At 48.3% G+C, this 25,858-nt stretch overlaps 1 protein-coding gene across 4 annotated transcripts in view; it reads left to right on the top strand.

The window, feature by feature from the left end:
* Positions 1–25,858, top strand: part of AKAP1 (A-kinase anchoring protein 1) — a 536,294-nt gene that overhangs the window by 216,901 nt on the left and 293,535 nt on the right. For all 4 annotated transcript variants that reach the window (XM_078679722.1, XM_078679723.1, XM_078679726.1 and 1 more), the window contains one exon: positions 19,136–19,262. In XM_078679722.1, coding sequence (XP_078535848.1) covers positions 19,136–19,262 — 127 coding nt within the window. The remainder of the gene's footprint in view (positions 1–19,135; positions 19,263–25,858) is intronic.

Below are 25,858 nucleotides of genomic sequence, written 5' to 3' on the forward strand. Positions count from 1 at the left end.
GTAATTAATTAAATTAATTTATCAATTAATTAACTATCGCTAATTGTGAGAGCTGGTTGTCTGGAGGTAAGTAGCCAGTGATCAGGTGCCAGCCGAGGCTATCCCCGATGATTTCCTGAGAGGAGGGAGGATTCTTTCTCTTTTTCTCTTGAGGTTGTTTAGACCTTTTTTCTTTCCTTGGTCCTTTCTTTCTTTCCACTCTTCTTCTAGGGGTTGATTAGTCCCTTATTAGTCTTTTATTATTTCCCTTAGTCCTTTCTCTCTTACTATTTCTTAGCTTGATTCCCGGTGCCAGTCCTTTTTCAGTTTCAGATTAATAATTTGGTTGGTCCCTTTTCATTGTCGGTTCGGCAGGGTCAGGGTGTCTATCTTCCTTGGCACGCCAGTCCTATTTCTATATCTGTGCCTCGCGGATGGTGGTTGGCGAGTTCGATTTGTTATCGTGGTCCTATGCGGCCGCCATTTTAAGGACAGGCGGGCCGCTTCTCGTTCCGCCTTAATTGCGGAATCCCCCGTTTATTCCCATGCTTGATCTCGGGGACTTGCGGTCTCGTGGAGTTGCCCGCTAGTAGGGGCCGCGCTGGGGGGTGCAGGCGCTCCTACCTTTCCTTTCGGGCATCGATGCTTCCCAGCTTCGCCTTCCGCGGGGGTCAGTCTGTGTGCACCGGAGCCGCCGCCGATTATTCCACAGAGCCCTCCGGTCCGCTCACATCCAAGGGAATGTCGGTTGAGGGTTCTCCCTGATCGCTCCGTAGCTGGTGGTCCGCAACGTGAAGGGTCCGTCATCCGAGGAGTCCATGGAGGGGAGTCAGCCTCGTCCACTGACCAGGTACCGGATTCTTTTCAGCGTCTTGCGATATCTGTGTTCGTTTTTGCTGTTAGTTGGCTCAGAACAACGAGCAGTTGTTCCGCTTAGTCCTAGGTCGTGCTTAGGGGTTGTTCAGGGATTTAGTCCAGACTTGGAGATCCCTAGCCCCGGAGCTCTTCCCTAGAGTTCCCCTTCAGCGGCCATTTCTTTTTGTATGATGGACAGATTACACAAGGGACCCCTGCGCACATCTGTGCAATTGCATAGTAACGCACACATGGTCACTGGAGACAAAGATGGCGCTCGAGTTGCAGCACAAACTCAGGAAAACAATCATCAGCCCAAAAACATTTGTAAACTTCCCACTATGATGGACAGCTCACTCAAGGGACCCCTTCGCACATTGCAGCGATGGCATAGTAACACACACATGGTCACTGGAGGCAAAGCATGTGTTCGAATTGCAGCACAAACACAAATAAACATTCATGAGCCCAAAAACACTAGTGAGCTTTGCCTACGCAGGACAGGTGTGTTTTTTAGCCACTTCAGAAACACACATCAGTATAAGTAATGAAGGACAGAGGCACTTGCATCCTTCATTACAATGAGCACTATCATTTTACTTTATAAATGACCCCCATCAGCATTTTTGTACAAAAAACGGCCTTTCAACAACATTGCAGCCAAGAGAAGACTTCAGAGATAATGTTCCCCCAACAAGGGAAGCGACCCTTCCCCAAGGGGCCGCTCCCCGAACTACGAAATTGATCAATAAACAAAAAAAAAAAAAATCCCTAACATTCCTGCTGCACGATCGTGCAGCAGGAAACCTCTAAAGTGCCATCGAGGGAAAGGAAAAGCCTTTCCTTTCCCTCGTTAGAAGTTTAAACGCAATCTCCCCCGCCCCAGCCACAAAACGAACCTGTTTCAAACACGACGCGCAGGAAGCAAATGGCTTCCCTGCGCGTCGGTAAACAAAAGGAACCTCCGGTGACGTCAGCGCGCCTCGCGCGCTGACGTCATTGATGACGAGGGCGGGGGGAGGCAGGGGAAGGTCTTCCCCTGCCATCCCCGCAGAAACGAACACAATCGGGCAGACTCGGGGGGAGCGCTGGCGCTTCCCCCGAGGGTGGGGCTCATGACGAGCTGGGCTCATCATCAGCGTGCGAGGAGGCTACGCCATGACGAGCCCAGCTCGTCATCAGCCCCGAAGGGGTTAAACTCGCGTAAATGCGAGACCTATTGCATTGCAAATGCTTGTTGTAAATAGGTAGTTCATTCATGGCATCACGTATGTTGAAAATGAGAATCTGAAGTAATTTCTGTTAATATAGATATGTGTGATCATATACGGATATATTGGCATCATTATGTAAAAGTTTTCAACTTGTCACATTTTACAAAATCGTTGATTTTTTGTCAAAAGCCAAATGCATTATTTTATTTGCTTCTGGGGGGGCTAAAACAGGTTTTAGCTGTTTGATAGCACCTTACACTGCTGCCAACATTGCTCTAACGTGAATATTCCAATACTAGATTAGTACTTTTAGATCTCGCCTTTTCATTCAGAAACTAGACCTGTTGGTTTTTACCAGTGCTTGTTTGCTTCTGTCTAGAAGCTCCAGAGTGTTTCAGCTGTGCATTATTGGTAAGATCAATGATGCAAACGAATTGTAACTTGAAGTGTGCTTTGGGCGAGGCAATCCTTCACTCCCCACCACCGCACCAAAGTGTAACGAATAAGAGACAATTAGGTGGAGAAAAAATAAAGTGGATAATGGAAAGAGAGGAAAACCTGAATGAGGGAGAAACCCCCAGACTTAAGGCCAAGATACGTTCTGGCAAAAGAGCACTTTAGTGGTGAAGAAACCCTAGCACAGTGCTTTTCAAATTTTTTAGATCTTTGAACAATTTTAGTACAAGAAACTGGAGACTCCCTAGCTTTAATGTATGTGAATCAAATTATTATTTTTTTAATGTCACTAAAGCATCGTGTGGTAAAGCACTTTCATTGACAGTCAGCACATTTTTAATTGAAAAGACCAATACATTTGATTTGCATACATAGTTTAACTGATAAAATTGTAGTGCACACAAATGATGTGTGGAAATAGGGGTCCAATCAATTTTTTTTCATTTCTGCTTCATCAAGTAACGTGTCTTATTTGCTTTGATCCAATTTAAATCTGTTTCCATCATACTTAGGAAGCAAAACAAAGCACTTTTTTTTTTGTAATTTGTAACTGCTGAATATGTGCAGTCATTTACAGGTATTGTATAAAAAAAATGACGTGCTAGAGCCTTTCCTTTCACACTCCCTGTACCCAAGCAAGGTTGCCTCATCAAGTATTATGGGTATCTTTCATAGATTCACATGCCTGAATCATTCCCCGTCGTCGGGGTGGGAGTCCCCGGTATATAAAACAGTAATGTCCTAAAGATAGATAGATAGATAGATAGATAGATATATATATATATATATATATATATATATATATATATATATATATATATATATATACACACACACTAATAGGCCCGAGGCCTCACATTAGTAACCTATCTGAGTCCTTTTGTAAAAAAGGACCAAACTTTGGCCAGGAGCCAATCAGCTACTACCACCCTCTAGAACCTTCCTGGAAGGAGCCCTAGTCCCTCAGATTTTCTACCGCACGTCGTGCTAAGGGAGTCTCCACTGAGCTCTGCTCAGGTTTCTGGTTTTTCTGGATCTTATCCATATTTGTCTCTCTTTATTTACTCCTGTAAGGAGAACTAGAGTCTCCTATGTCTACCACTGCTAAGAAGGGGCTATTCAGACCTTGCGCCTCGTGTAAGAAGCTGAGACTGCATGTAGATGACAAACATGAAGACTGCCTCTACTGTCTCTACCCTGACCACTCTGCCAAGGATGGCAAGGTCTGCCGCACTTTCTCTGTCAAGACTCTTAAAGACAGAGAGGGACGCCTGCTTCTATGGCTTCAGAGACTGAAGGACAAGGATCAGATAGCCTCTTCAGGTGAGAGCGAGTGTTCCTTTAGGAGCTCACACTCCTCTTCTAAAAGGCCCAGACAGACGTCTCCAGGTCCGTCTACTTTGCCTTCTCAAAAGAAGACGCCCAAGTCTTCAGAGGGTCGACCTAAGACCATGGCAGTGAAGATTTCTCCTCCGGAAACCACCTTCAAAAAGCCTGGCCTAGTGTCTTCTGCCATGCCTGTGACAGCGTCGACAGTCACCATCTCTACGTCGACAGCTTCTGCCTTCACCACCATGACGACCTCTACTTCAACTTCGTCATCGTCTGGTAGGTCTATTACGTCTATAATTCCCGTTAAAAGGTCGTCGACGTCGCCGTCGTCGACAGCTCCTTCGTCGACGAAGCCAAAGCCTCCGTCGTCGACGAAAGCACCGTCGACGATAACCTCGTCGACGAAGTCATCGACGAAGCCGTCGACGTCGACACCAGCGTCGACGAAGCCGTTGACACCAGCGTCGACGAAGCCGTCTACGACGAGACCGTCGACGACCGTTCAGTCAACGAAGACGTCAACACTGCCGTCGACGAAGAAATTACCGTCGACGACTATACCGTCTACGACATCGTCGTTGGTACAAATGGCAGAGAAGTCTACGGTGGCCGCCAGTTTCTCACCGTCGACGACCACCCCGTCGACGGAAGGATCTCCCAAGCTGAAGTGTATCTATACACACTTCAGGATGTCGTCGCATGCGCTGATGCCAGAGGCAACGTCTCCTAGCAGAGTCCAGCCACTGCCGCCGGCTAATTTATTGGAGACTGAGGACTATGAAGATGGCGCTATGTTCTCAACCGCAACAAGCCCATCACAGCTGCTCGTTAAAGTACATGAGAGCTCGGACAACGAAGATATGGATCAGGAAGAAATTCCATATCAGGAAGAATACCATTCGCCTCCTCCTGCACAGCCTATGGTGTGCCTCCCGGCTTCAATTGTCACAGACCTCCAATTCCTTATAGCGGATTACAAACAGCGGTTCCCACCTACTCCGACACCTCCAGTGGTGCCACCTCAAGCGGTGTCGTCAGCTCCTCCTCCTCGCCATAGACCACCTCCACTGGTGATTACCCCAGATCCTGTGTCTCTGCCTCCGCAACAATCTTCGGACGAAGAGGAGGCTGTGGAAGAAGACGAGGAGGGTCAACAGGAGGAGGGAGAAATACAGGATGACGAGTGGAACGAATAAGTCATCTCACATCCAGCTTCCCCTGACCAGGCTCAGGCGGACCCCCCCCCCCCCCTCCCCCCCCCCCCCCCCCCCCCCCGAAGACATCGGGGGGTTTCACAATATTCTAGAGCGTGCAGCAGCAAGATTCAAGATAGAAATGACCACACAACCTCAGGACTGCTTCTTTTACGACTTCAAGGAGCCATTCAAGAAGACGGTCAGGTCAATACCAATTATCGACCATATCTGGGACCAGGGAGTTAAGATAATGCAGAACCCCTCTTCTCTCATTCCAGTGCCTGCCAGACTTGATAAAAAATACAAGGCCCCGGACAAGACACAGTCATGCCTTACAGGCCAACCTAAACCGGACTCCGTGATAACACAGGCCGCGCAGCGGAAATCCAACAATCCGGCTGCTGCACTGACTGCGCCTCCGGACAAGGAAGGCCGTAAACTCGATAACATCGGGAAGAGATTCTCGTCGATGTCGGCCATTAACGTCAGAGCGGCAAACGCGCTTGCGCTCTTGGGACGCTACAATCGCCAGGTGTGGGCAGATGTAGCCCCATACCTAGGCTCACTGTCAGAGGAGCAGAAAGACGAGGTCAAGAAAATTCTCCTTGAAGGAGAGCGCTCCGCCTCAGAAATTATCGACGTGGCGATGGATATCGCTTCAACAGGATTTCGCCAGCTGGCGGGGGCGGCTGTCCTTAGGCGCCGCGGCTGTCCTTAGGCGCCAAGGCTGGCTGAAACATACATCGTTCCGGCCGGAAGTCCAAGCCAAGGTACTGGACATGCCGTTTGACGGCGAGCTTCTCTTCGGAAAGCATATAGACGAGATGCTCCAGGGTATCAAGAAAGATACCGAGACCGCAAGATCCCTCGGAACACTCCAGTACAAGAATACTTCCTTTCGAGGCTCCAGAGGGAGAGGCCAGCAGACAAGATGTGGATACCAGGGGTACAAATCCTCCTTTGGCTCGTCCCAGCAATACAGACCTCAGTACCAGCAGAGGCAGCAACAAGGCCAGTCTTCTTACAATAAGTCCTCCTTTTGAGGGAGAGGGGGGGAAGAAAGAACCCCCTAGAAGACAGTGACTTCTTTCTCATACAGGCCTCCGTTTCTTCTCCATGTTACGTAGTTGGAGGGAAAATTTCCAACTTCCTCCACAATTGGCAGAAAATAACTACGGATCGTTGGGTGCTCCAACTGGTTCGATTTGGGCATACTTTGGAGTTTGTGGACACTCCCCCTTCGAACCCTTCATGTCCCATGCCACAAAGGAATCTTCATCTTCTTCAAGCGGAACTCTCACTAATGCTTCAAAAGGGAGCCGTGGAAAGAGTTCCCAGAGGTCAGAGGGGGAAAGGATTCTACTCAAGGTTCTTTGTGATACGAAAAAAGGAGAAGAAATGGAGACCTATACTGGATCTACGGAACCTCAACACATACCTCAAGAAGCAATCGTTCCGTATGGTATCCATTCAAGAGGTGTTACAACTGCTCAATTCCAGGGATTTCATGGTGTCCTTAGACCTCCAGGACGCCTATTTCCATATACTCATTCACAAAAGTCACCGCCGGTTCTTAAGGTTCACAGTGGCGAACAGACATTATCAGTTCAGAGTGTTGCCATTCGGCCTAAAGTCGGCGCCACGCATTTTTACAAAATGCCTATCCCCAGTGGCAGCCTACCTACGCCAGCAACATCACCAGGTATTCCCCTACCTGGACGACTTGACTCATCAAGTCCCCCACTCTAGAAGGCGCGAACAGGTCTTCGAACGCCTGTCTTCAGCTATTCGAGAGTCTAGGACTTACTCAATCAGGAAAAGTCAGCACTGCATCCCTCTCAACGCCTCACTTTCCTGGGATCAATTCTGGACACACATCAAGAAAAGGCCTTTCCATCACTGGAACGTCAGGCCAAACTGAGGTCGCTGGCAACACACATTCAGCTAAAAAAATCCATCAAAGTGCGACTTTTCAAGTCACTGCTAGGAATGATGTCCTCCAGCATCCTCCTAATCCCACACTGCCGCCTCCGTATGCATCCCTTACAGGAGGCGTTATCAGCTCAGTGGGCTCAAAGTACGGGATCCTTCGACGATCGACTCAGGATCACCCCGTTCATGGTGAAGGCACTGAACTGGTGGCTTCAAATAAAAAACCTGAACCAAGGCCTTCCATTCCTCCTTCCAATCTCCCCACACGTGATTACAACAGATGCATCACTGGACGGGTGGGGTGCGTTCCTACAGGAACTTCAAATACATGGTCAGTGGTCGCCAGCCGAGAAGGTGCTCCACATCAATCTCCTAGAGCTAAGGGCAGTGTACCTGGCTCTCCGAGCTTTCCTGCCCAGAATCAGAAACTCCCCGGTGCTTGTGAGGACGGACAACACCACCACAATGCACTACTTAAACAAGCAAGGGGGAACCCGATCCATGACGTTGTCTCTAGAATCGCAGCGAATTTGGAAGTGGCTACTCCAACACAACATCTCGCTCAGGGCAGAGTACGTCCCAGGAGTGGACAACACCCTGGCGGACTCTCTAAGCAGGCAACGGACCATCTGCCACGAGTGGGAACTCGGCCAACAGGCCCTCGACGCAGTGTTCTCCCAATGGGGCAAACCAAATGTGGATCTGTTAGCGACAAGGATCAACGCAAAATGCCAATACTACGCAAGCTGGCTTCCCCAGACAGGGTCTCTAGGGGATGCATTTTCGATGACATGGTGCAACGCCTTTGCCTATGCTTTTCCGCCATTTCCCCTGATCCCCAGGGTCCTCCGGAAGCTGAAAGCGGAGCATTGCACCTTGATACTGGTAGCCCCAGCGTGGCCACGCCAACACTGGTTTACAGAACTCCACCTTCTATCGCTGGAGCCTCCGATTCCTTTCAAGCCTTACCCTCATCTTCTCACCATGAACCAGGGGCAAGTCCAGCATCCAGATCTGACATCTCTCGGATTATCGGCTTGTCTCCTGAGTTCAGAGAGTTCCAGGACTTAGATATCCCTCAGGACTGCAGGGTCGTCCTGGCCCGGGCCCGGGCTGAGAGTACCAATAAGACATATTCCATTAAGTGGAAGAGATTCTGTTTATGGTTTAAAGCTAACAAACTGCACCCGTTCTCGTCATCTCCATCATAACTGCTGCCCTACCTGCTCCATCTAGCTACCTCTGGATTGGCCCATGCCTCAATCAAGGTCCACCTGGCAGCCATATCTCGATTCAGACGCTCTTCGTCTGGTGTTTCTCTATGGTCCAATAGACTGATCAAGCAGTTTCTGAAGAGCTTATTCAGGTCTTATCCTCCAGTGAGACCTTTACCACCTACATGGCAGCTCAACATTGTCCTGGCGCAGTTGATGAAATACCCCTTTGAACCGATACATAAAACGGATCTCAAATATTTGTCATGGAAGACAGCCCTCTTGCTAGCTCTCACGTCAGTAAAGAGGGTGAGCGAGCTACAGGCTTTCTGTATTCAGGACCAGTTCCTTCAGTTCAAGCAGGACAGAGTCATCCTAAGGACTAACCCCAAATTCATACCAAAGGTTCCGTCTGCTTTTCATCTAAACGAACCTATTGTCCTGAGGTCTTTCTTCCCTAATCCATCTTCAATGGCGGAAAGATCTCTACATTCCTTTGATCTGAAGAGATGTCTGAAATTCTACCTTCATAGAACGGCACAATTTCGCAAATCCAACCAATTATTTATTGCCTTCAGCAGGCCCAGGAAGGGCCTACCATTGACTAAGCAGAGCATTTCAAGATGGATCTCTGCAGCTATCGCCTTCTGCCACCTAAAAGCGGGTCATCCTCTGCCCACCAAGGTTCAGGCTCACTCCACTAGAGCGGTTTCCACCTCCATGGCGCTCTTTTCTGGGGTGCCCATTGTCGACATTTGCAGAGCGGCGACATGGAAAACACCACATACGTTCACCAAGCACTACTGCTTGGATTCTGAACTTATGAAGGATGCAGCAGTGGGACAGGCGGTGCTCCGTCATCTATTCCATTAGAGGTGAGCCTTCTTCCTTTCATCCCACCTTTCCATTTTACTGTTTGCACATTTCATATCCTGCTTATGCTTGCAGTTTCGTTTGTTACACTACTGATAAGTTATTATCATGTGTTCTACATACTATGTTATGCGAAATGTGCTGCTTACTACTCGCTACTCTGATTCAGGCATGTGAATCTATGAAAGATACCCATAATACTGGATAAGAAATGCGTTGCTTACCTGTAACTGCAGTTATCCAGTATTGGTATCTTTCATAGATTCACATGCAACCCACCCGCCTCCCCTGGAAGGGCTCACCTTGGTTCTCTCAGTAGGTACTACTTAGCACTGTGCTTACAAAAATCTGAGGGACTAGGGCTCCTTCCAGGAAGGTTCTAGAGGGTGGTAGTAGCTGATTGGCTCCTGGCCAAAGTTTGGTCCTTTTTTACAAAAGGACTCAGGTTACTAATGTGAGGCCTCTGGCCTATTAGTGTATATATGTGTGTGTGTGTGTGTGTGTGTGTGTATATATATATATATATATATATATATATATATATATATATATATATATATATATATATATATCTATATATATCTATATATATCTATATCTATATATATATATATCTATATCTATCTATCTTTAGGACATTACTATTTTATATACTGGGGACTCCCACCCCGACGACGGGGAATGATTCAGGCATGTGAATCTATGAAAGATACCAATACTGGATAACTGCAGTTACAGGTAAGTAATGCATTTCTTACCTTTCATTCACTGACTGCAAGCTGAGAAGTTTGTAAACAACAATCTCATGTTAATAAAAAAAAATGCAGCAATTTGTCCGAAGATATAGCTTGACATTTGACCCCTGCCTTTGAAGTGCATCAAATGTGACCAGATAAATACAGAATTTAGAGGCATCTTTATTTATTGTTTGGACTTTAGCATTCACCAGTGATCGCGACCCACAGTTTCGGAAACTCTGGCCCAGAAGCAAAGGGAATAGTGGCTTCATTCGGATATCCCATAAATGTTGGGGTCGACTATTGTGGGGAAAATAGGATTTCCTAGGTTAAACCGGCATTTTTTTAATTTATTTTTTTACTTTCGAGAATTTGCTAGCAGACGACACGTGATGACAGATTTGAGATGAGATTAGCGCTCAGGCACTGTGCAACCCCCTGCATCCCCTGAAGAGGGGATTTGCGTGGCTAAGGATGTTATTGAGAAGAACAGATTGTTGTTTAGATGTGTTCTCCTTCCCTAGCGGCTACCCCATCTGGTTATTTCGACCAACTAATTTAAATGTGGCAGAGCACTGTCCCAAATCGATTTAATTTCTACTGCATTCTGTAAGATTTTGTGGGGAAAGTATTGCAAATTCTTAATGTGAGATCGTATGGTTTAATAATATATCAGAATGTTTAATAAAAACGTTTCAACCATAGGTTCACCAGTGACCATTCACTTAAATGTCAACAATCTATATAGCATACAAGTTGGGGATATAGTGTAAGGGAAAATGTGGTTAGATTGAAATGTAACTATCTCATAAATATTATTCATCAAAATGGCAAGTGTTAACGCATTCAAGCCTTTTGTTCACTGGTGGTTTTTAGGTTGGGCCTGAGAGAGCACATGCACTATTGCATGCAAGACATTTTGGTAGTGTGCTTAGAGCCTGCCCATTGCTTACCATTAGTTGTCTTCATCACTTTGGTCAGTGCATGCTGGTTTCACTTCCTGTTTGACACACTCATAGTACATGACCAAGTACTTGTGTCCTTCGACTACCTGCCTTGTGGGAGCTACCTTTTCTTTTTGTTAAAACACTCCTTTTTATCGAAACATTTGGGACATTTTTACCTCCTGTGCCAACCCCTCTGTGTCACTCTCACCCACAGACTTGTTCCCCACAAGTGCTCATGTTCCCCATGTCCCCTCTTGTCAGTGTGGTTCTGCCTTTCCCTTCCCAGCCCACCCTGCTCCTCCTCTGTTGTTGCTTGCCCATGCCTGCCCCTCATCTGTTGCATGCCCATGCCTGCCCCATATCTGTTGTTGCTTGCCCACACCTTCCCCCCTTTGTTGTTGCTTGCCCACGCCTTCCCCCTCCTCTGCTGTTGCTTGCCCACGCCTTCCCCTCTGCTGTTGCTTGCCCACGCCTTCCCCTCTGCTGTTGCTTGCCCACGCCTTCCCCTCTGTTCTTGCTTGCCCACGCCTTCCCCTCCTCTGTTGTTGCTTTCCCACGCCTTCCCCTCCTCTGTTGCTTTCCCACGCCTTCCCCTCCTCTGTTGCTTGCCCACGCCTTCCCCTCCTCTGTTGCTTGCCCACGCCTTCCCCTCCTCTGTTGTTGCTTGCCCCCGCCTTCCCCTCCTCTGTTGTTGCTTGACCCCGCCTTCCCCTCCTCTGTTGTTGCTTGCCCACGCCTTCCTCTCTGTAGTTGCTTGCCCACGCCCTCCCCTACTCTGTTGCTTGCCCACGCCCTCCCCTACTCTGTTGCTTGCCCATGCCCTCCCCATCTGTTGCTTGCCCACGCCCTCCCCATCTGTTGCTTGCCCACGCCCTCCCCATCTGTTGCTTGCCCACGCCCTCCCCTCCTCTGTTGCTTGCCCACGCCCTCCCCTCCTCTGTTGCTTGCCCATGCCTTCCCCTCCTCTGTTGCTTGCCAACGCCTTCCCCCTAGTCTGTTGCTTGCCCACGCCTTCCCCCTAGTCTGTTGCTTGCCCACGCCTTCCCCCTAGTCTGTTGCTCTCCCACGCCTTCCCCTAGTCTGTTGCTTGCCCACGCCTTCCCCTAGTCTGTTGCTTGCCCACGCCTTCCCCTAGTCTGTTGCTTGCCCACGCCTTCCCCATGTCTGTTGCTTGCCCACGCCTTCCCCATGTCTGTTGCTTGCCCACGCCTTCCCCATGTCTGTTGCTTGCCCACGCCTTCCCCTCCTTTGTAGTTGCTTGCCCACGCCTTCCCCTCCTTTGTAGTTGCTTGCCCACGCCTTCCCCTCCTTTGTAGTTGCTTGCCCACGCCTTCCCCTCCTTTGTAGTTGCTTGCCCACGCCTTCCCCTCCTTTGTAGTTGCTTGCCCACGCCTTCCCCTCCTTTGTAGTTGCTTGCCCACGCCTTCCCCTCCTTTGTAGTTGCTTGCCCACGCCTTCCCCTCCTTTGTAGTTGCTTGCCCACGCCTTCCCCTCCTTTGTAGTTGCTTGCCCACGCCTTCCCCTCCTTTGTAGTTGCTTGCCCACGCCTTCCCCTCCTTTGTAGTTGCTTGCCCACGCCTTCCCCTCCTTTGTAGTTGCTTGCCCACGCCTTCCCCTCCTTTGTAGTTGCTTGCCCACGCCTTCCCCTCCTTTGTAGTTCCTTGCCCACGCCTTCCCCTCCTTTGTAGTTGCTTGCCCACGCCTTCCCCTCCTTTGTAGTTGCTTGCCCACGCCTTCCCCTCCTTTGTAGTTGCTTGCCCACGCCTTCCCCTCCTCTGTAGTTGCTTGCCCACGCCTTCCCCTCCTCTGTAGTTGCTTGCCCACGCCTTCCCCTCCTCTGTAGTTGCTTGCCCACGCCTTCCCCTCCTCTGTAGTTGCTTGCCCACGCCTTCCCCTCCTCTGTAGTTGCTGGCCCACGCCTTCCCCTCCTCTGTAGTTGCTGGCCCACGCCTTCCCCTCCTCTGTAGTTGCTGGCCCACGCCTTCCCCTCCTCTGTAGTTGCTGGCCCACGCCTTCCCCTCCTCTGTAGTTGCTGGCCCACGCCTTCCCCTCCTCTGTAGTTGCTGGCCCACGCCTTCCCCTCCTCTGTTGCTGGCCCACGCCTTCCCCTCCTCTGTTGCTGGCCCACGCCTTCCCCTAGTCTGTTGCTTGCCCACGCCTTCCCCTAGTCTGTTGCTTGCCCACGCCTTCCCCTAGTCTGTTGCTTGCCCACGCCTTCCCCTAGTCTGTTGCTTGCCCACGCCTTCCCCTAGTCTGTTGCTTGCCCACGCCTTCCCCTAGTCTGTTGCTTGCCCACGCCTTCCCCTAGTCTGTTGCTTGCCCACGCCTTCCCCTAGTCTGTTGCTTGCCCACGCCTTCCCCTAGTCTGTTGCTTGCCCACGCCTTCCCCTAGTCTGTTGCTTGCCCACGCCTTCCCCTAGTCTGTTGCTTGCCCACGCCTTCCCCTAGTCTGTTGCTTGCCCACGCCTTCCCCTAGTCTGTTGCTTGCCCACGCCTTCCCCTAGTCTGTTGCTTGCCCACGCCTTCCCCTAGTCTGTTGCTTGCCCACGCCTTCCCCTAGTCTGTTGCTTGCCCACGCCTTCCCCTAGTCTGTTGCTTGCCCACGCCTTCCCCTAGTCTGTTGCTTGCCCACGCCTTCCCCTAGTCTGTTGCTTGCCCACGCCTTCCCCTAGTCTGTTGCTTGCCCACGCCTTCCCCTAGTCTGTTGCTTGCCCACGCCTTCCCCACCTCTGTTGTTGCTTGCCCACGCCTTCCCCACCTCTGTTGTTGCTTGCCCACGCCTTCCCCACCTCTGTTGTTGCTTGCCCACGCCTTCCCCACCTCTGTTGTTGCATGCCCACGCCTTCCCCTCCACTGTTGTTGCTTGCCCACGCCCTCCCCTCCACTGTTGTTGCTTGCCCACGCCCTCCCCTCCACTGTTGTTGCTTGCCCACGCCCTCCCCTCCACTGTTGTTGCTTGCCCACGCCTTCCCCTCCACTGTTGTTGCTTGCCCACGCCTTCCCCTCCACTGTTGTTGCTTGCCCACGCCTTCCCCTCCACTGTTGTTGCTTGCCCACGCCTTCCCCTCCACTGTTGCTTGCCCACGCCTTCCCCTCCACTGTTGTTGCTTGCCCACGCCTTCCCCTCCACTGTTGTTGCTTGCCCACGCCTTCCCCTCCACTGTTTTTGCTTGCCCACGCCTTCCCCACCTCTGTTGTTGTTGCCCACGCCTTCCCCACCTCTGTTGTTGTTGCCCACGCCTTCCCCACCTCTGTTGTTGTTGCCCACGCCTTCCCCACCTCTGTTGTTGTTGCCCACGCCTTCCCCACCTCTGTTGTTGTTGCCCACGCCTTCCCCACCTCTGTTGTTGTTGCCCACGCCTTCCCCACCTCTGTTGTTGCTTGCCACGCCTTCCCCACCTCTGTTGTTGCTTGCCTACGCCTTCCCCTCCTCTGTTGTGCCCTAGACCCCGGGGACTGATTAATAGCGTTGGACTTGCAGGGCACCTACTTTCAAATTCCTGTCCTGTCTGCTCATTGGCCTTACTTGCGGTTCATGGTAGGCCCAAAGCACTTAAAGTTCACTGTGCTTCCCTTTTGGTCTTACCAGGCCTTCGGGTGTAATCCAAGTTAATTGCGGTAGTGCAAATTCGGGCCTATCCTACCATGCAGCGAGTCGAGGATATTCATGCTGATACTGATGGTCAAACCTGTATCCTGAATTTCGATGAGACTGACTCTAAGGCTGCTGAGCCTCATGGACTCCAGCATCCTGCTAGTGAAACATGTCAGATGGCATATGCAGGCTCTGCTCTGAGACCTGAAGTTCCAATGAGTGCAGCATCGGGGGAATCTCTCCGACATGGTTCAAATCTTGGATTGACCTGCTATGATTGGTCTCCAAGGTCACACGTTAGTGACAGATGCCTCACTCCTGGGATGGGGCGGCCATCTGGGGAAGTTAGAGATCAGAGAACTCTGGTCTTCTGCGGAATCCAGACTCCACATGAACTTGCTGGCACTCCGAGTGATTCGCTTGGTGTTGAAAGCTTTTCTACCTACCATCAAGGGGCAGCTGGTTCAGGTTTTCACGGACAGCACCATGGCCATGTGGTACTACAACAAACCGGGCGGGGTGGAGTCCTAGACCCTTTGTCAAGAAGCCCCCCTACTTTGGAGTTGGCTGGAACAGGGTATCTCCATTGTGGATTAGCACCTGGCAGGTTCTCTGATTGACTGGGTGGCCAAACTCAGCCGTCGATACCCAGCAGATCACGAATGGCATCTCCATTCGTAAGTGACGCAATGACTCTTTCAGAAGTGAGGAGAGCCTTGTATAGATTGGTTTGCCTCCTGCAAGAATGCGCAATGTCAGCAGCTTTGTGCGCTGGAGTTTCCTCTGCGACACTTGATCTCGAGTGGAATTCAGGCCTCCTGAAGGCCTTTTCGCCAATACCACTCCTGTCCAGAGTGCTCTAGAAGATCAGGAGCGACTGAGCCAAAGTCATTTTTGGGCCTCCAGACTGGTCACAGAGAATCTGGTATCCAGAGCTTCCCCAACTGCATCGATCCACCGATCAGGTTGCCCTTTCAGAAGGATCTTCTGTCACAGAAGCAGGGATTGGTCCTCCACCCAAACCTGTCAACTCTGCACTTTCAGGCCTGGAAATTGAGCGGTGGTAGTTGACCGCATACGACCTTCTTCCCGAAGTCTGTGATGTGATTTTTGGCAGCCGGGTGTCCCTTTACAAAGACAGTGTAAGGCTGCTGGTGGCAGAAATGTGTAAATTATTGTACAGAAAGGTCTGACTCTTTCAGCTTCCCTTTCTCAAGTCCTTCTCTTTATTTGACCCTTGTCCAGCAGGGCTCTGCTCTGGGCACTCTTAAAGGGTACCTTTTGGCCTGGTCTGTCTTCTTGAGGCTGCCAGACTAACCCTTTTTTATTTAAATCCCCTATTGTAAACACATTTCTTAGGGGCTTGTACTTGTGTTCCCACCTTCCCCATTCATCATGCCTCAGTGGGACCTTAATTTGGTTCTCACCTTCATGTGTGCTCCATTTGAACCTCTGCACAATTGCCCTATCTGACTGCTTACCATCAAAACAGCCTTTCTAGTGGCAATAACTTCTGCCAGGAGGGTTAGCGATTTGCAGGCTCTGTCATCCAGGCCTCCTTACCTGACCATCTTCCCTGATAAGTTGGTGCTTCGCACTAGGGCCTCTTATTACAACAAGGGCATCCCTGCACACATTTTCCAAACACTACTACCTGGACAGTTTAGCTCGCAGGGACAACCTTTTTGGCCGTTCTGTCCTGCAGCACTTCCTGCTCTAACCTTGTCCGCAGTCCCTTCAGGGATGGTATTGATTTGTTAGCTTAGGATAGATACCTCCGCTACGGCTAGATGTTTGTCAGATGGACAAGTTACTTACCTTTGGAAACGCCTTATCTGGTAGAGACATGATCTAGCCGCAGATTCCTTACTGACTCACCCATCCTCCCCGTACTTCGGACTGGTTGTTATGGTCAGGGCTGGTCCCTTTTTTTGGGCCCTAGTTCTGCACACGTCACTATCAGTGCACTTCATGGCTTAGCGCTCATGGCGTGTAAAGTAACTGACATCAGCGCACTGAGGTGGCGCCTATATAGGTGACGCGGACTGCGCTTCTGGGGCAGATGGCGCTGACGACTTTGTACAGAACTGACCAATGCCACCTACCGGCGTGCAAGAGTATTGTTTGAGGAAAAGTTTCCAGATCCAGCCTGAAGCCTGGAATGTTCTAAGATAAGGAATCTGCAGCTAGATCATGTCTCTACCAGATAAGGTGTTACCGAATGTAAGTAGCTTGTCCTTCAGGAGTTGGAAACCCTAATTTATTCTAGAGATTGGGCAGTCCCCTTCAGAAGGGTGAGCTAAAGCAATATAGTACAATCCGTTGGCTCATTGCTGCTTTTAAAAATGCAACTGCGAAGTCAGAGCTTCTGCTAGCATCCTGATTTTCTGTGGCTAATCAATGGATGACTATGTCAATACAAAGCAAACCGTTTGTCCCAACAGCATCTTTCTGTTAAATTACGCAGGTTTTGATTTGGTACACCAATCTTAGATAGACATGACAGCCATTTTAATTAGTACTCTACAGTGCTCAGTAAACAGCAATGGGCAAAACCTGTAGCATGCACATGATAGTTGGTGGGCTTAATCATCACCTGCACCCGTGGGGTAAAGGATATTTCTGAAACCATCAAGATTCCTAGGTTCCATGTCAGCTGAACCAGGATTGGTAGACTACTCTGCTTTGAAGAAACAGATAATTGCTTAGAATCCAGAGCGCCTGTTTTGCTGCTGTTACGTTTCTATGCATCTAACATTTTATTGCACTAAGACAGTCTGCTAGCCTGAGGTCAGTGGCATTATAGTGGATATCGTCCAGTAGTAGCGGGTCATCTGAGTACAGTTGACATCTAATGTCCCTGTCTTTTGATCAGGTGTGCAAGTGAGTTTACATATATGGATCAATAAAACATCCTGTGATTATGTCAAACCCTTTGGCGCTCTGCATTTTAGACTTGAGGATTCAAAAAAGTCCTTGCCTAGTTTAGCATATTGAGTTTGCTCTTGTAGAAAAAAAACTGAGCCAGGTCAAATTTTTGTTGAATTACTTTTAGGTGCTGGACAACAACTTATGAGCCAACACATTGAATTCCATTGACAGTTTTGGTAGAATCTGAGTTATTTTGTAGTATTGGAAGTTCAAGATACTTCTCCCTGATGCCTTTAATGCCTGTTGTGGCCCCTCAGAAGGGGGAAGCCTAATTATAAAAGGTTGCCTTCCTCAATATAGTTTTTGTCACTTTTTGCCGCTGTGGATTTTATAAGTTTTGCTGCAAATGGAAGAGTTGAGATAGGTCTAGAATTGGCATTTAGTGTAAACTTTTGTGTGTTTTTCTTTATTTTTTTTTTATGGCAGTAATACCACAGCTTTTATTAATAATCTTTAGGTAGAAGCGTCTAAGCAGAGATGCATTTGTTATGCTTGCAAGGTCTTCAGCCATTGTTTCAATACATTATTTTACTAGAGAGCAGAGCAGATGTCATCAATGGATCCCTGGGGCTTTAAGCTGGCAACTCTTTCCATTACATCTTAAACTGTTACCAACTCAAGGACTGAAAATGTTGCGGAGGAGAGTATACTGCATTGTTGTATTGGTAATGGTTTGCCTTGATGTTCCACTTAAATGCATTTTTTTGGGGGAGGAAAACAGGCTGCATATTTGTCTCAAAACACTTGAGTGGATGTTTTGCCTGTATGCTTATTCCGACACCGGGGCTGGACATAGCTCATTGGGAAAGGTCCTTTAATCTCAGACAATTCATCATTGCAAGCAATTAAAATGGAACCAAGCAATGTTTCTTCAGTCAAAACTTTCTTAGATACTTCAGTATCAATGCTTCAAGTGGAATAATTATGTTTTCTGAATTGTTCTGTATACACACACACCACACCTGAATGAACTCCACTGGTCCTCCATTCACAAATGAGTACAATTCAATTCCTCACCCACGCTTTCAACTAGGTAACACTGGCTCACCATATCTCAACAATCTCATCTGCTTTCACAAACCTAGACACCTCCACTTGTCCTTACTTCTACTTGCACAATTTCCATGCATATGGAAAAACAGATCTGGAAGTAGTCTTCTACATAACTCTTAAAGCTTGGAACAACCTGCCACTACATATAAGAGCCTCTTCCTAATTTCTTGAATTCCGCAAGAAGCTGAAGACCTGGCTTTTCGAGTAGTCCCACTAGCCCCTAGGGGTGCCTAGATTCACGCCTGCTCAGTAGCAAGACAGCCTTCTGGGTGGTCGTGCTCTCTACAGATCTGCATAACATAACAGTTGGTATCAGAAATGTTTGACATAGAACCCAGCATCTGTTCGCACAGATTTGAGCAGTCTTTTGTCTGTAGTGCTGCTCTCTGATAAAGTATCATTTCCCCTTTAAGAGATAGCTGCCTGTTCTTTCCTCTTTAAACATGGTCTTCAGTACAGCTGTTAAGTCACCTTTTTATGCTGGTGGCGGCAGGTTTCTACACAGACTGCTTCGGTCACTGAGATTTGGTGAAAGGTGGAGTGCTCCCATTAAAATTTCCTCTATAAAGTATGAATTGCTGGCTCGCTAACAGTGCTTTTTTCTTCCATTCTTATGCTGAGGTCCTATTTAGAGTGCTTGCTGTAAGCATTTTAAATGTTTTTTCCCTGTAGATTCTGCATCAGTAAGTCCACCTGTAACCACAAATTTTCTATAAGTTATTGAACGATTTTCCATCACGTGCAAGTAGATGTGTCATAAATGTGGTGCTGTATACTAAATTGTATTTCCAATTAAACTACTCATCCTCTTAATTTTGCAGCATTTGGTTGGACGGTTAATTGGCAAGCAGGGACGTTATGTGAGCTTCCTTAAGCAGACATCTGGTGCCAAAATATACATTTCAACTCTACCTTATACACAGGAATTCCAAATATGTCACATAGAAGGTGAGTGGTTTTAAGCGGTTTCTTAATGTTAAATTGTCTCTCTAGGACCTCCCAGAACACTGATAATTGCGTGAAACTAAGTTTGGATCTTTTGCACGATTGCTGAAGTTCAGTTTAATCTCACTGTCCCAACACATTTATTAGGGAGTAAATATCTACGTATTTCATACATTGTAGTAAAGAAGTACTTTCCCAAAACAACTGGAAATGTGCCGCTAATAGACATGAGCTAACGCAAGGAGATGATGGACGGAGTGATGAAACTTTTCAGAAACTCACCCCAGTCACAGATCGGGGTTAAGTTCATCATCGTTCTTTAGCTCACTTCGCCACTCCAGTTTGGACCCAGCCATATGCAAATCCGTCATGACCCTGTGCCTCATGGGAACAGTCTGTACCGGAAACAAGCATCCTGGGAAAGGTTTCGGGGTAACACCCCTCATCAGCCAAGTTAGCTTGAATCCAGTGGCAAAGTGAGCAAGGGACCACGTCTGGGCATACCCTGCCAACTTAGGGTGAGCAAAGCAAACACAGTGATGGAGTTAGGCCTAGATCTCTGTACTGGGGGGAAAAGTATGTTCAGCATTCTATCCATCAATTGTGTTTTTTTTTTTTTTTTGCAAGTCAACCAACCAGAGTGGCACGGATATGCTGAAATGTGGGTCCCGTGCTCTCCATACCACTGGAGTCAAGATAGCCTGGCTGATGAGAGGTGAAACCCAGAAACCGGTCCTAGGATGCTTGTTTCTAGTCCCGGGATGACCTGGCTTGGCAGTTCGGGCTAGATTATTCGCATAGTATACCTATCTCACATAAATAAAGTCAAACAAAACCAATGTCATTTAAACATAGTTCAACTGGACATTTAGAAACAAAACGTTGTTTTAAATATAATATAGGTATTCTTTAAAATGTGTAAACCTTAATTCTTCCAACGTGAATGAAACAACTTGTGGGATTGGTGTCACTCTGTCCCCTATGCGATTCAATGGCTCCTGCCAGAAATGACACTTTCTGTACATGTGTATTAAGGGCTATGTATGGCTCCATGCTCTGGAAATCAGTGGGCTCTGTCTGTAAGGTTCCCGAATGACCCCTAGAATTAATACCAAGCATTTTCAATGCAATAGGTCTCGCATTTGCGAGAGTGTAAGCTATAGGCATTGTAAATGACACTCTTTTATTTGTGTTTTTAAAAGCAACACATATATACAAGGTATTGTCATTTCTAATGCTGATAGCCCAAACTCTCGCAAATGCGAGACCACTTTCACAGTGGCCGTGCCACTCTCTTAAGATGCTGCTCACTGTATTCAGGGTACACTGAGCAGCGTCTAAAGAAAGGGGTGTGGTCAGCAAAGTAGAGAGGGTAAGCTTCAAGTTTTTACATCTATGGTCATCATATACAAGCATGTACAGTGTCCTGCTAGTCATTCGTGCTGTGTGTCTCCTGTTTAAATTATCCAAAATCGTCGCACATGAGGGCGCTGGTAGGAGTGAGTTTGCAGTGTTTTTGGAGGTATTTACAGCAGCACTACAGCTTCTCAGCATTGCTTTCAGTGTCTGGTCAGTCTCTACAGTTGTAGGTCTTCTATTGACTGTTGTTGTGATTCGACGAGACACCGCCTGGGGCGGGCGCAGCTCGATCCGGTTCCAGCTCGTCAATGTGGGTGCCGAGGCCGCGGCTCCAGCGTTGGGTAGTGCTACCTGCAGCGATGGGCAGCTAAGGGGAGATCCTGAGCCCCTCCCTGAGAATATAGCTGTGACGAGGTAGGCCTGCCGCTAAACGGTTGCTCAAGTGCGGCGGCCTGATCATTGCAGCGCAAGGCAGGGGCTGGATGCCCCATATAATGCAATGGGAAAATACATGCAGATTCTGGCCTGAGTGGCCCTTCGTGGGGGCAACTATTATAATATGTGAAGAGCTTGGACGCTGAAACCTGCTGTGCGTGACCCTGAAACCTGCTGTCCCAGCCCCTAAGGAAGGGCCGTGAGGGATTGTATTCAGCGCCGGAGCCTCGCAAAAAGCATCAAGGCTTCCTGCTGTGTGCCCGACACGGCCCCAGTCTTAGCCCGTAGAGGCTTAGGTGTGCCACCCTCCTGAGACTTGACCTCCGATATCCTAAGAGCATGAACAAGGGCACTTACGTTTAGTTCTACCATCAAAGGTTTTGCTTTTTGTCCCTCTGTGTGCATTTGCTTGGAAGTCCGAGGTGCCTGGTCGCTCCCTATATTTTGAACTGTTACTTGCTGTACTCCAGCATGGGCGTGCTGCCACAGCCGAGTACTCTCTCCCCCATTGATAGATATTTAACCTGGGCTGTGGGTAGGGTCACTAATGAAATAAGGGTGGTAGAGTGACACCTCTCCCTTATACCCAAGTATCTTGTCCTAGCAGTACCTCTGCAACACCCTAATGCTCCAAGTCAGCTGAACTCGCCTGGTTGAGTAAGCCTAGTTCGTCTTCAGGCCGGTCGGCTGGCTCAGGGAAGAGAGGGCTATGTACTAACGCTATGATGGCCTGCTTGCGGGCTGTGCCTACAGCAAAAGGAAAGGGAATGGAGTCCATTGCCATTGAGCGTAGTGTTACTGGCATGGTGTATAGCAATCCACACCGTGAGTCTGACCCAGAGAGTAGCCCAGCACCTAAGCGCAGAAGGAAATACGTTAAAATTACAAAAAATGGATATCCCGCTGCAAAAGTGAAAAAGGCCCTCTGAAATAGGCCCTGTAATGACGAGGAGGTACTTGTGACAGTATCTGTTGCCACAGAGAACATCTTGGCCTAGCTTAGTTGTCGCATAGGCAAGCTATTGGATGTCAAACTGTGCCACATAATTTATCGCCCTATCTAAGCGCGTCATTCGATACTGTCAATCACCATATCCTAATTCAAAGGTTGAGCAGTATAGGTATCTCTGGCGCCGCTCTGGCTTGGTTCCAGTCGTTCTTAGAGAACAGATCATTTCAAGTGTTCCACAATGAAACATCTTCCAAAAGTTCACCTCTCCAATGCGGAGTACCCCAGGGCTCCTCCTTAAGCCCTACCCTTTTTAATGTTTACACCCACTCCCTTGCCGAAACAGTTCTCCCCTTTGGAATCCATATTATCACATACGCTGATGACACCCAGCTTGTGATTGGATTCAACAATAACGACAGTAACCCCCCCAACCTCTATTCCTGCCTACAAGAAATAGCTACCTGGATGAGGGACTCATTCCTGAAATTAAATGGGGAGAAAACGGAAATTATGGTTTTAGGAAATCGTTCCCCACTTGATACAAGTGAGATCTGGCCCGCTGTCCTGGGTCCGGCCCCCACCCCTAAGTCCCAAGTCAAGAGCTTGGGTGTCTGGCTGGATCAGGACCTATCTTTCACATCTCAGGCGTGGAAGACTGCCGCCACTTGTTACGGCCTCCTCCAAATCTCACGTAAAATTCTTCCACTTCTGCCAATCAGGGCAAGGATGATCATGGTACAAGTACTTGTCTTGTCCAGGTTGGACTACGCAAACGCGCTCTATTTGTGCACTCCCGCCTCTACCATCTCGAGGCTCCAGACCATCCACAATCGGGCTGTGAGATTATTACTTGATATACCTAAGATGCAGTCTGCAAGACCCGCGCTCAAATCCCTCCGTTGGCTTCCGGTCGAGCAGAGAATCCAGTTCAAATCACTTTGCATTGCTCATAAATCATTTCACAACCTAGGTCCCCCCATCCTTAGAAATGTCGTCCAGCACTACCAGCCCAACCGAGCCCTCCGATCCGAATCTCTGAATCTAGCTTCCATTCCCAAAGTAAAAAATAACCAGAATTGATGGCCGTCAATTTTCTGTGCTCGCTGTTAAACACTGGAACTCTCTCCCTCCCTATCTTTGCGCCGAACCCAACCATCTCTCCTTGCGTAGATCCCTCAAAACACTGCTGGTCCCTTAATGTGCTCTGACCATCTGCCTTTGCTAACTTTAAGCGCAGGGAGGCCTCCGGGTAGCCATGCGCTATAAAAATACCACTCAATTTCAATTGGAAGCCAATCTAGCAATGCGACCAGCCTTAAGGGCATTCACTTGTTCTCCGGAAACTCAGTGCACCCTTATCCCCCCCATTATAAATTATTCTTCCAATCACAGGGGTGCAGGGGCAGTTGATAACCCAATCCCTGATTTTGATTTTGGGCCAGCTCCTACCAGAACATCCAGGATCCATGAAGCACACCCCATTAGGGATAATCAAGCTGTCCAGCCACCTGTAATATGTGATTCCAGCACAGACATGCTTCCTGTGATTCACTTACCTCCCGCCTCTGCTCCCTGTTATTTTTCTGGCGAACGTTCCCAGACTCTCAGTTGGCAACCTGGAAAACAAAAGGGGGCCTTCTGAACAAAACTATTAACTGGTTGAACACGAACGTGCCTGGCCACGGGGACAGATCTAAAACGCTATTGTTGACAAGACGTATGGGAGGGGTTGTCAGGTTGGGAGAAGGGTACAAGGGGTATGATATTGTGGTCAACTTTCGTAACCCTTTGGTTGTAATGGAGATCCTGAGACAAGCTAGCGTCGGACTGATGAAAACCAGTTCCGTTAAGATTCTGCCACTTGGTTATTTCTATAGGCACTTTTCCGCCTCGCACTGTAACGTCGATGGGTTAGCTGCCACAAAACTCTTTCCTCCTAGGCTTCCCTCTGAACTCTCCCAACTGATTGTACTGCTTAATAACAGATTCACGGTGTTGGGTCGGCTGGAGGACAGTGATTGATTGCCAAGTGAGGAGTGCGAGGAGTGCAAATGCTCTGGCTCCTCGGCTGAGGCTGGTGTATCTCTTAGGCCTATTCCTGCTGTACAATTGATTACCAACGCAGCCCAGACTAATCTCCCAAAAGGTCCAGAAGCAGTTGTTCCAATGGTAGAAGGTGGTTTAGGTCATGCTTGTATTCAATTTCTAAGCTGGAATGTGGTAGGACTAGCTTCCAAAATTTTGAACGAAGACTTGATTTTTTTTATCTTGAAGCATGATATAGTCTTTATGCAGGAAACATGGGACGAGAGACAGCTTTTGAGGGTTTTACTTGTTTTAGTTTGCCTGCAACACCGTATCCAGTGGGAAGATCTAAAGGGGAGTTGACAGCTTGGTTTAAAGTAAATATTGGTTGTTCTATCGCTTCCCTTTCCTTGGACCAGGGGGAGGCGCAAGTCTTTTTGCCTTGAGTGGAATAATAAATTCACAATGTAAATGGTGAATTTTTATAACAATTTCTCCAGCAAGGGCGATGGTAATTTCCAGGGCCTCTTTGCCGTAATTTATTTGCTGGTGGAAAAAGAGGCTCGGGCAGAACGTCTCCTGAATTTGTTGGTGACGGGGGGATTTCAACACTAAATTAGGGTTTTTACCACCTCTATTACAAACTGTTCTCGAACCCTTTATGATGCAGCTTGCAATAGGATGTACACTAGGGGGGGGGGGTCCTATTTCCCTTACTGGCTGAACAGGCCTGGGCAATATGATCAATAACCCCTCTGGCTGCGACATTCCATTTTTTTATAGGGAGGGGGGCAGGGAGCACTATATATTATATATTCACTTTTAGGAGCATTTCCTCAATCACTAAAAACAGTGAGGTCATAGCCCAGATCTACAGCGACAATAATCCGTTCACTGTGCAAATATTGACCTGATTTACAAATCATAAGTCTAAGCTACTATCGTCCCAGGTTTTAAACATAAAGGATGCAGGGCGCAAATTGGTCTGGCGTACTATGAACTTGAAGCACATCATGACCCAGGTAGTTTGTAAAAGCACGGCATTGGTAAATAGCTGCAGCTTGGCAAATTGTAACACAGCCATTATCCTAACTCAGTTTACAAACCTTACGCTGTGGATAAAAGAGAAGCTGTCTATCTCTAATGCACAGCCATGTCGCCAAGTTAAATCATGGTTTGATAAAGAATGTAGATCAGCTAATATTTGCCTACGTAGGACCTTGAAGCAATCCCCTAGAGATCAGAGCGCCATTACAGCTCGCAGGAAAATCTACCAGCAAGCAGTAAAGGGAAGGAAACAGGCCATTAAGGAGGAGAAATAGGACTGGCCAACTAAAAGACCCACAGGCCTTATGGAAAGCTGTGCGATACGTCTATCTCCTCCATAAAGGATAAATTAACGGTTCACATCCCGGGGAGGCCTGGCTGGTGCATTTTTCTTCGATGTACTCCCCTGACGGTGGGGCCGACTATGTACTTCAGCCACTGGTCCCACTAGATTTAAACCTTGAGTGTAGTGAGGAAGAGGGTCTGAAAGCGATTATTGATAGTGGGTGCAAGAAGGGTCCAGGACCGGATGGTGTCCCGCTTGACCTGTTTAGGGAGGACCCAGGGTTCTGGACTCCTGTTCTTACTTCTGTATTTAACTCTGTTTGTAGCATGGGCATGCCAAAGTCTTGGCGTTCATCTATAATAGTCCCTATCTTTAAAAAAATTTAATGTGCACAAAGTTAAATCTTATCGCCCAATATCCCTCCTGGACTCCACAGCCAAATTTTTTGGGAGGGTAGTCCTGGATCGTTTACTCGACTGGACAAATAAAAATATT

This window comes from Lissotriton helveticus, chromosome 3_1 (assembly GCF_964261635.1).
Source record: "Lissotriton helveticus chromosome 3_1, aLisHel1.1, whole genome shotgun sequence".
NCBI classification, from domain to species: domain Eukaryota; kingdom Metazoa; phylum Chordata; class Amphibia; order Caudata; family Salamandridae; genus Lissotriton; species Lissotriton helveticus.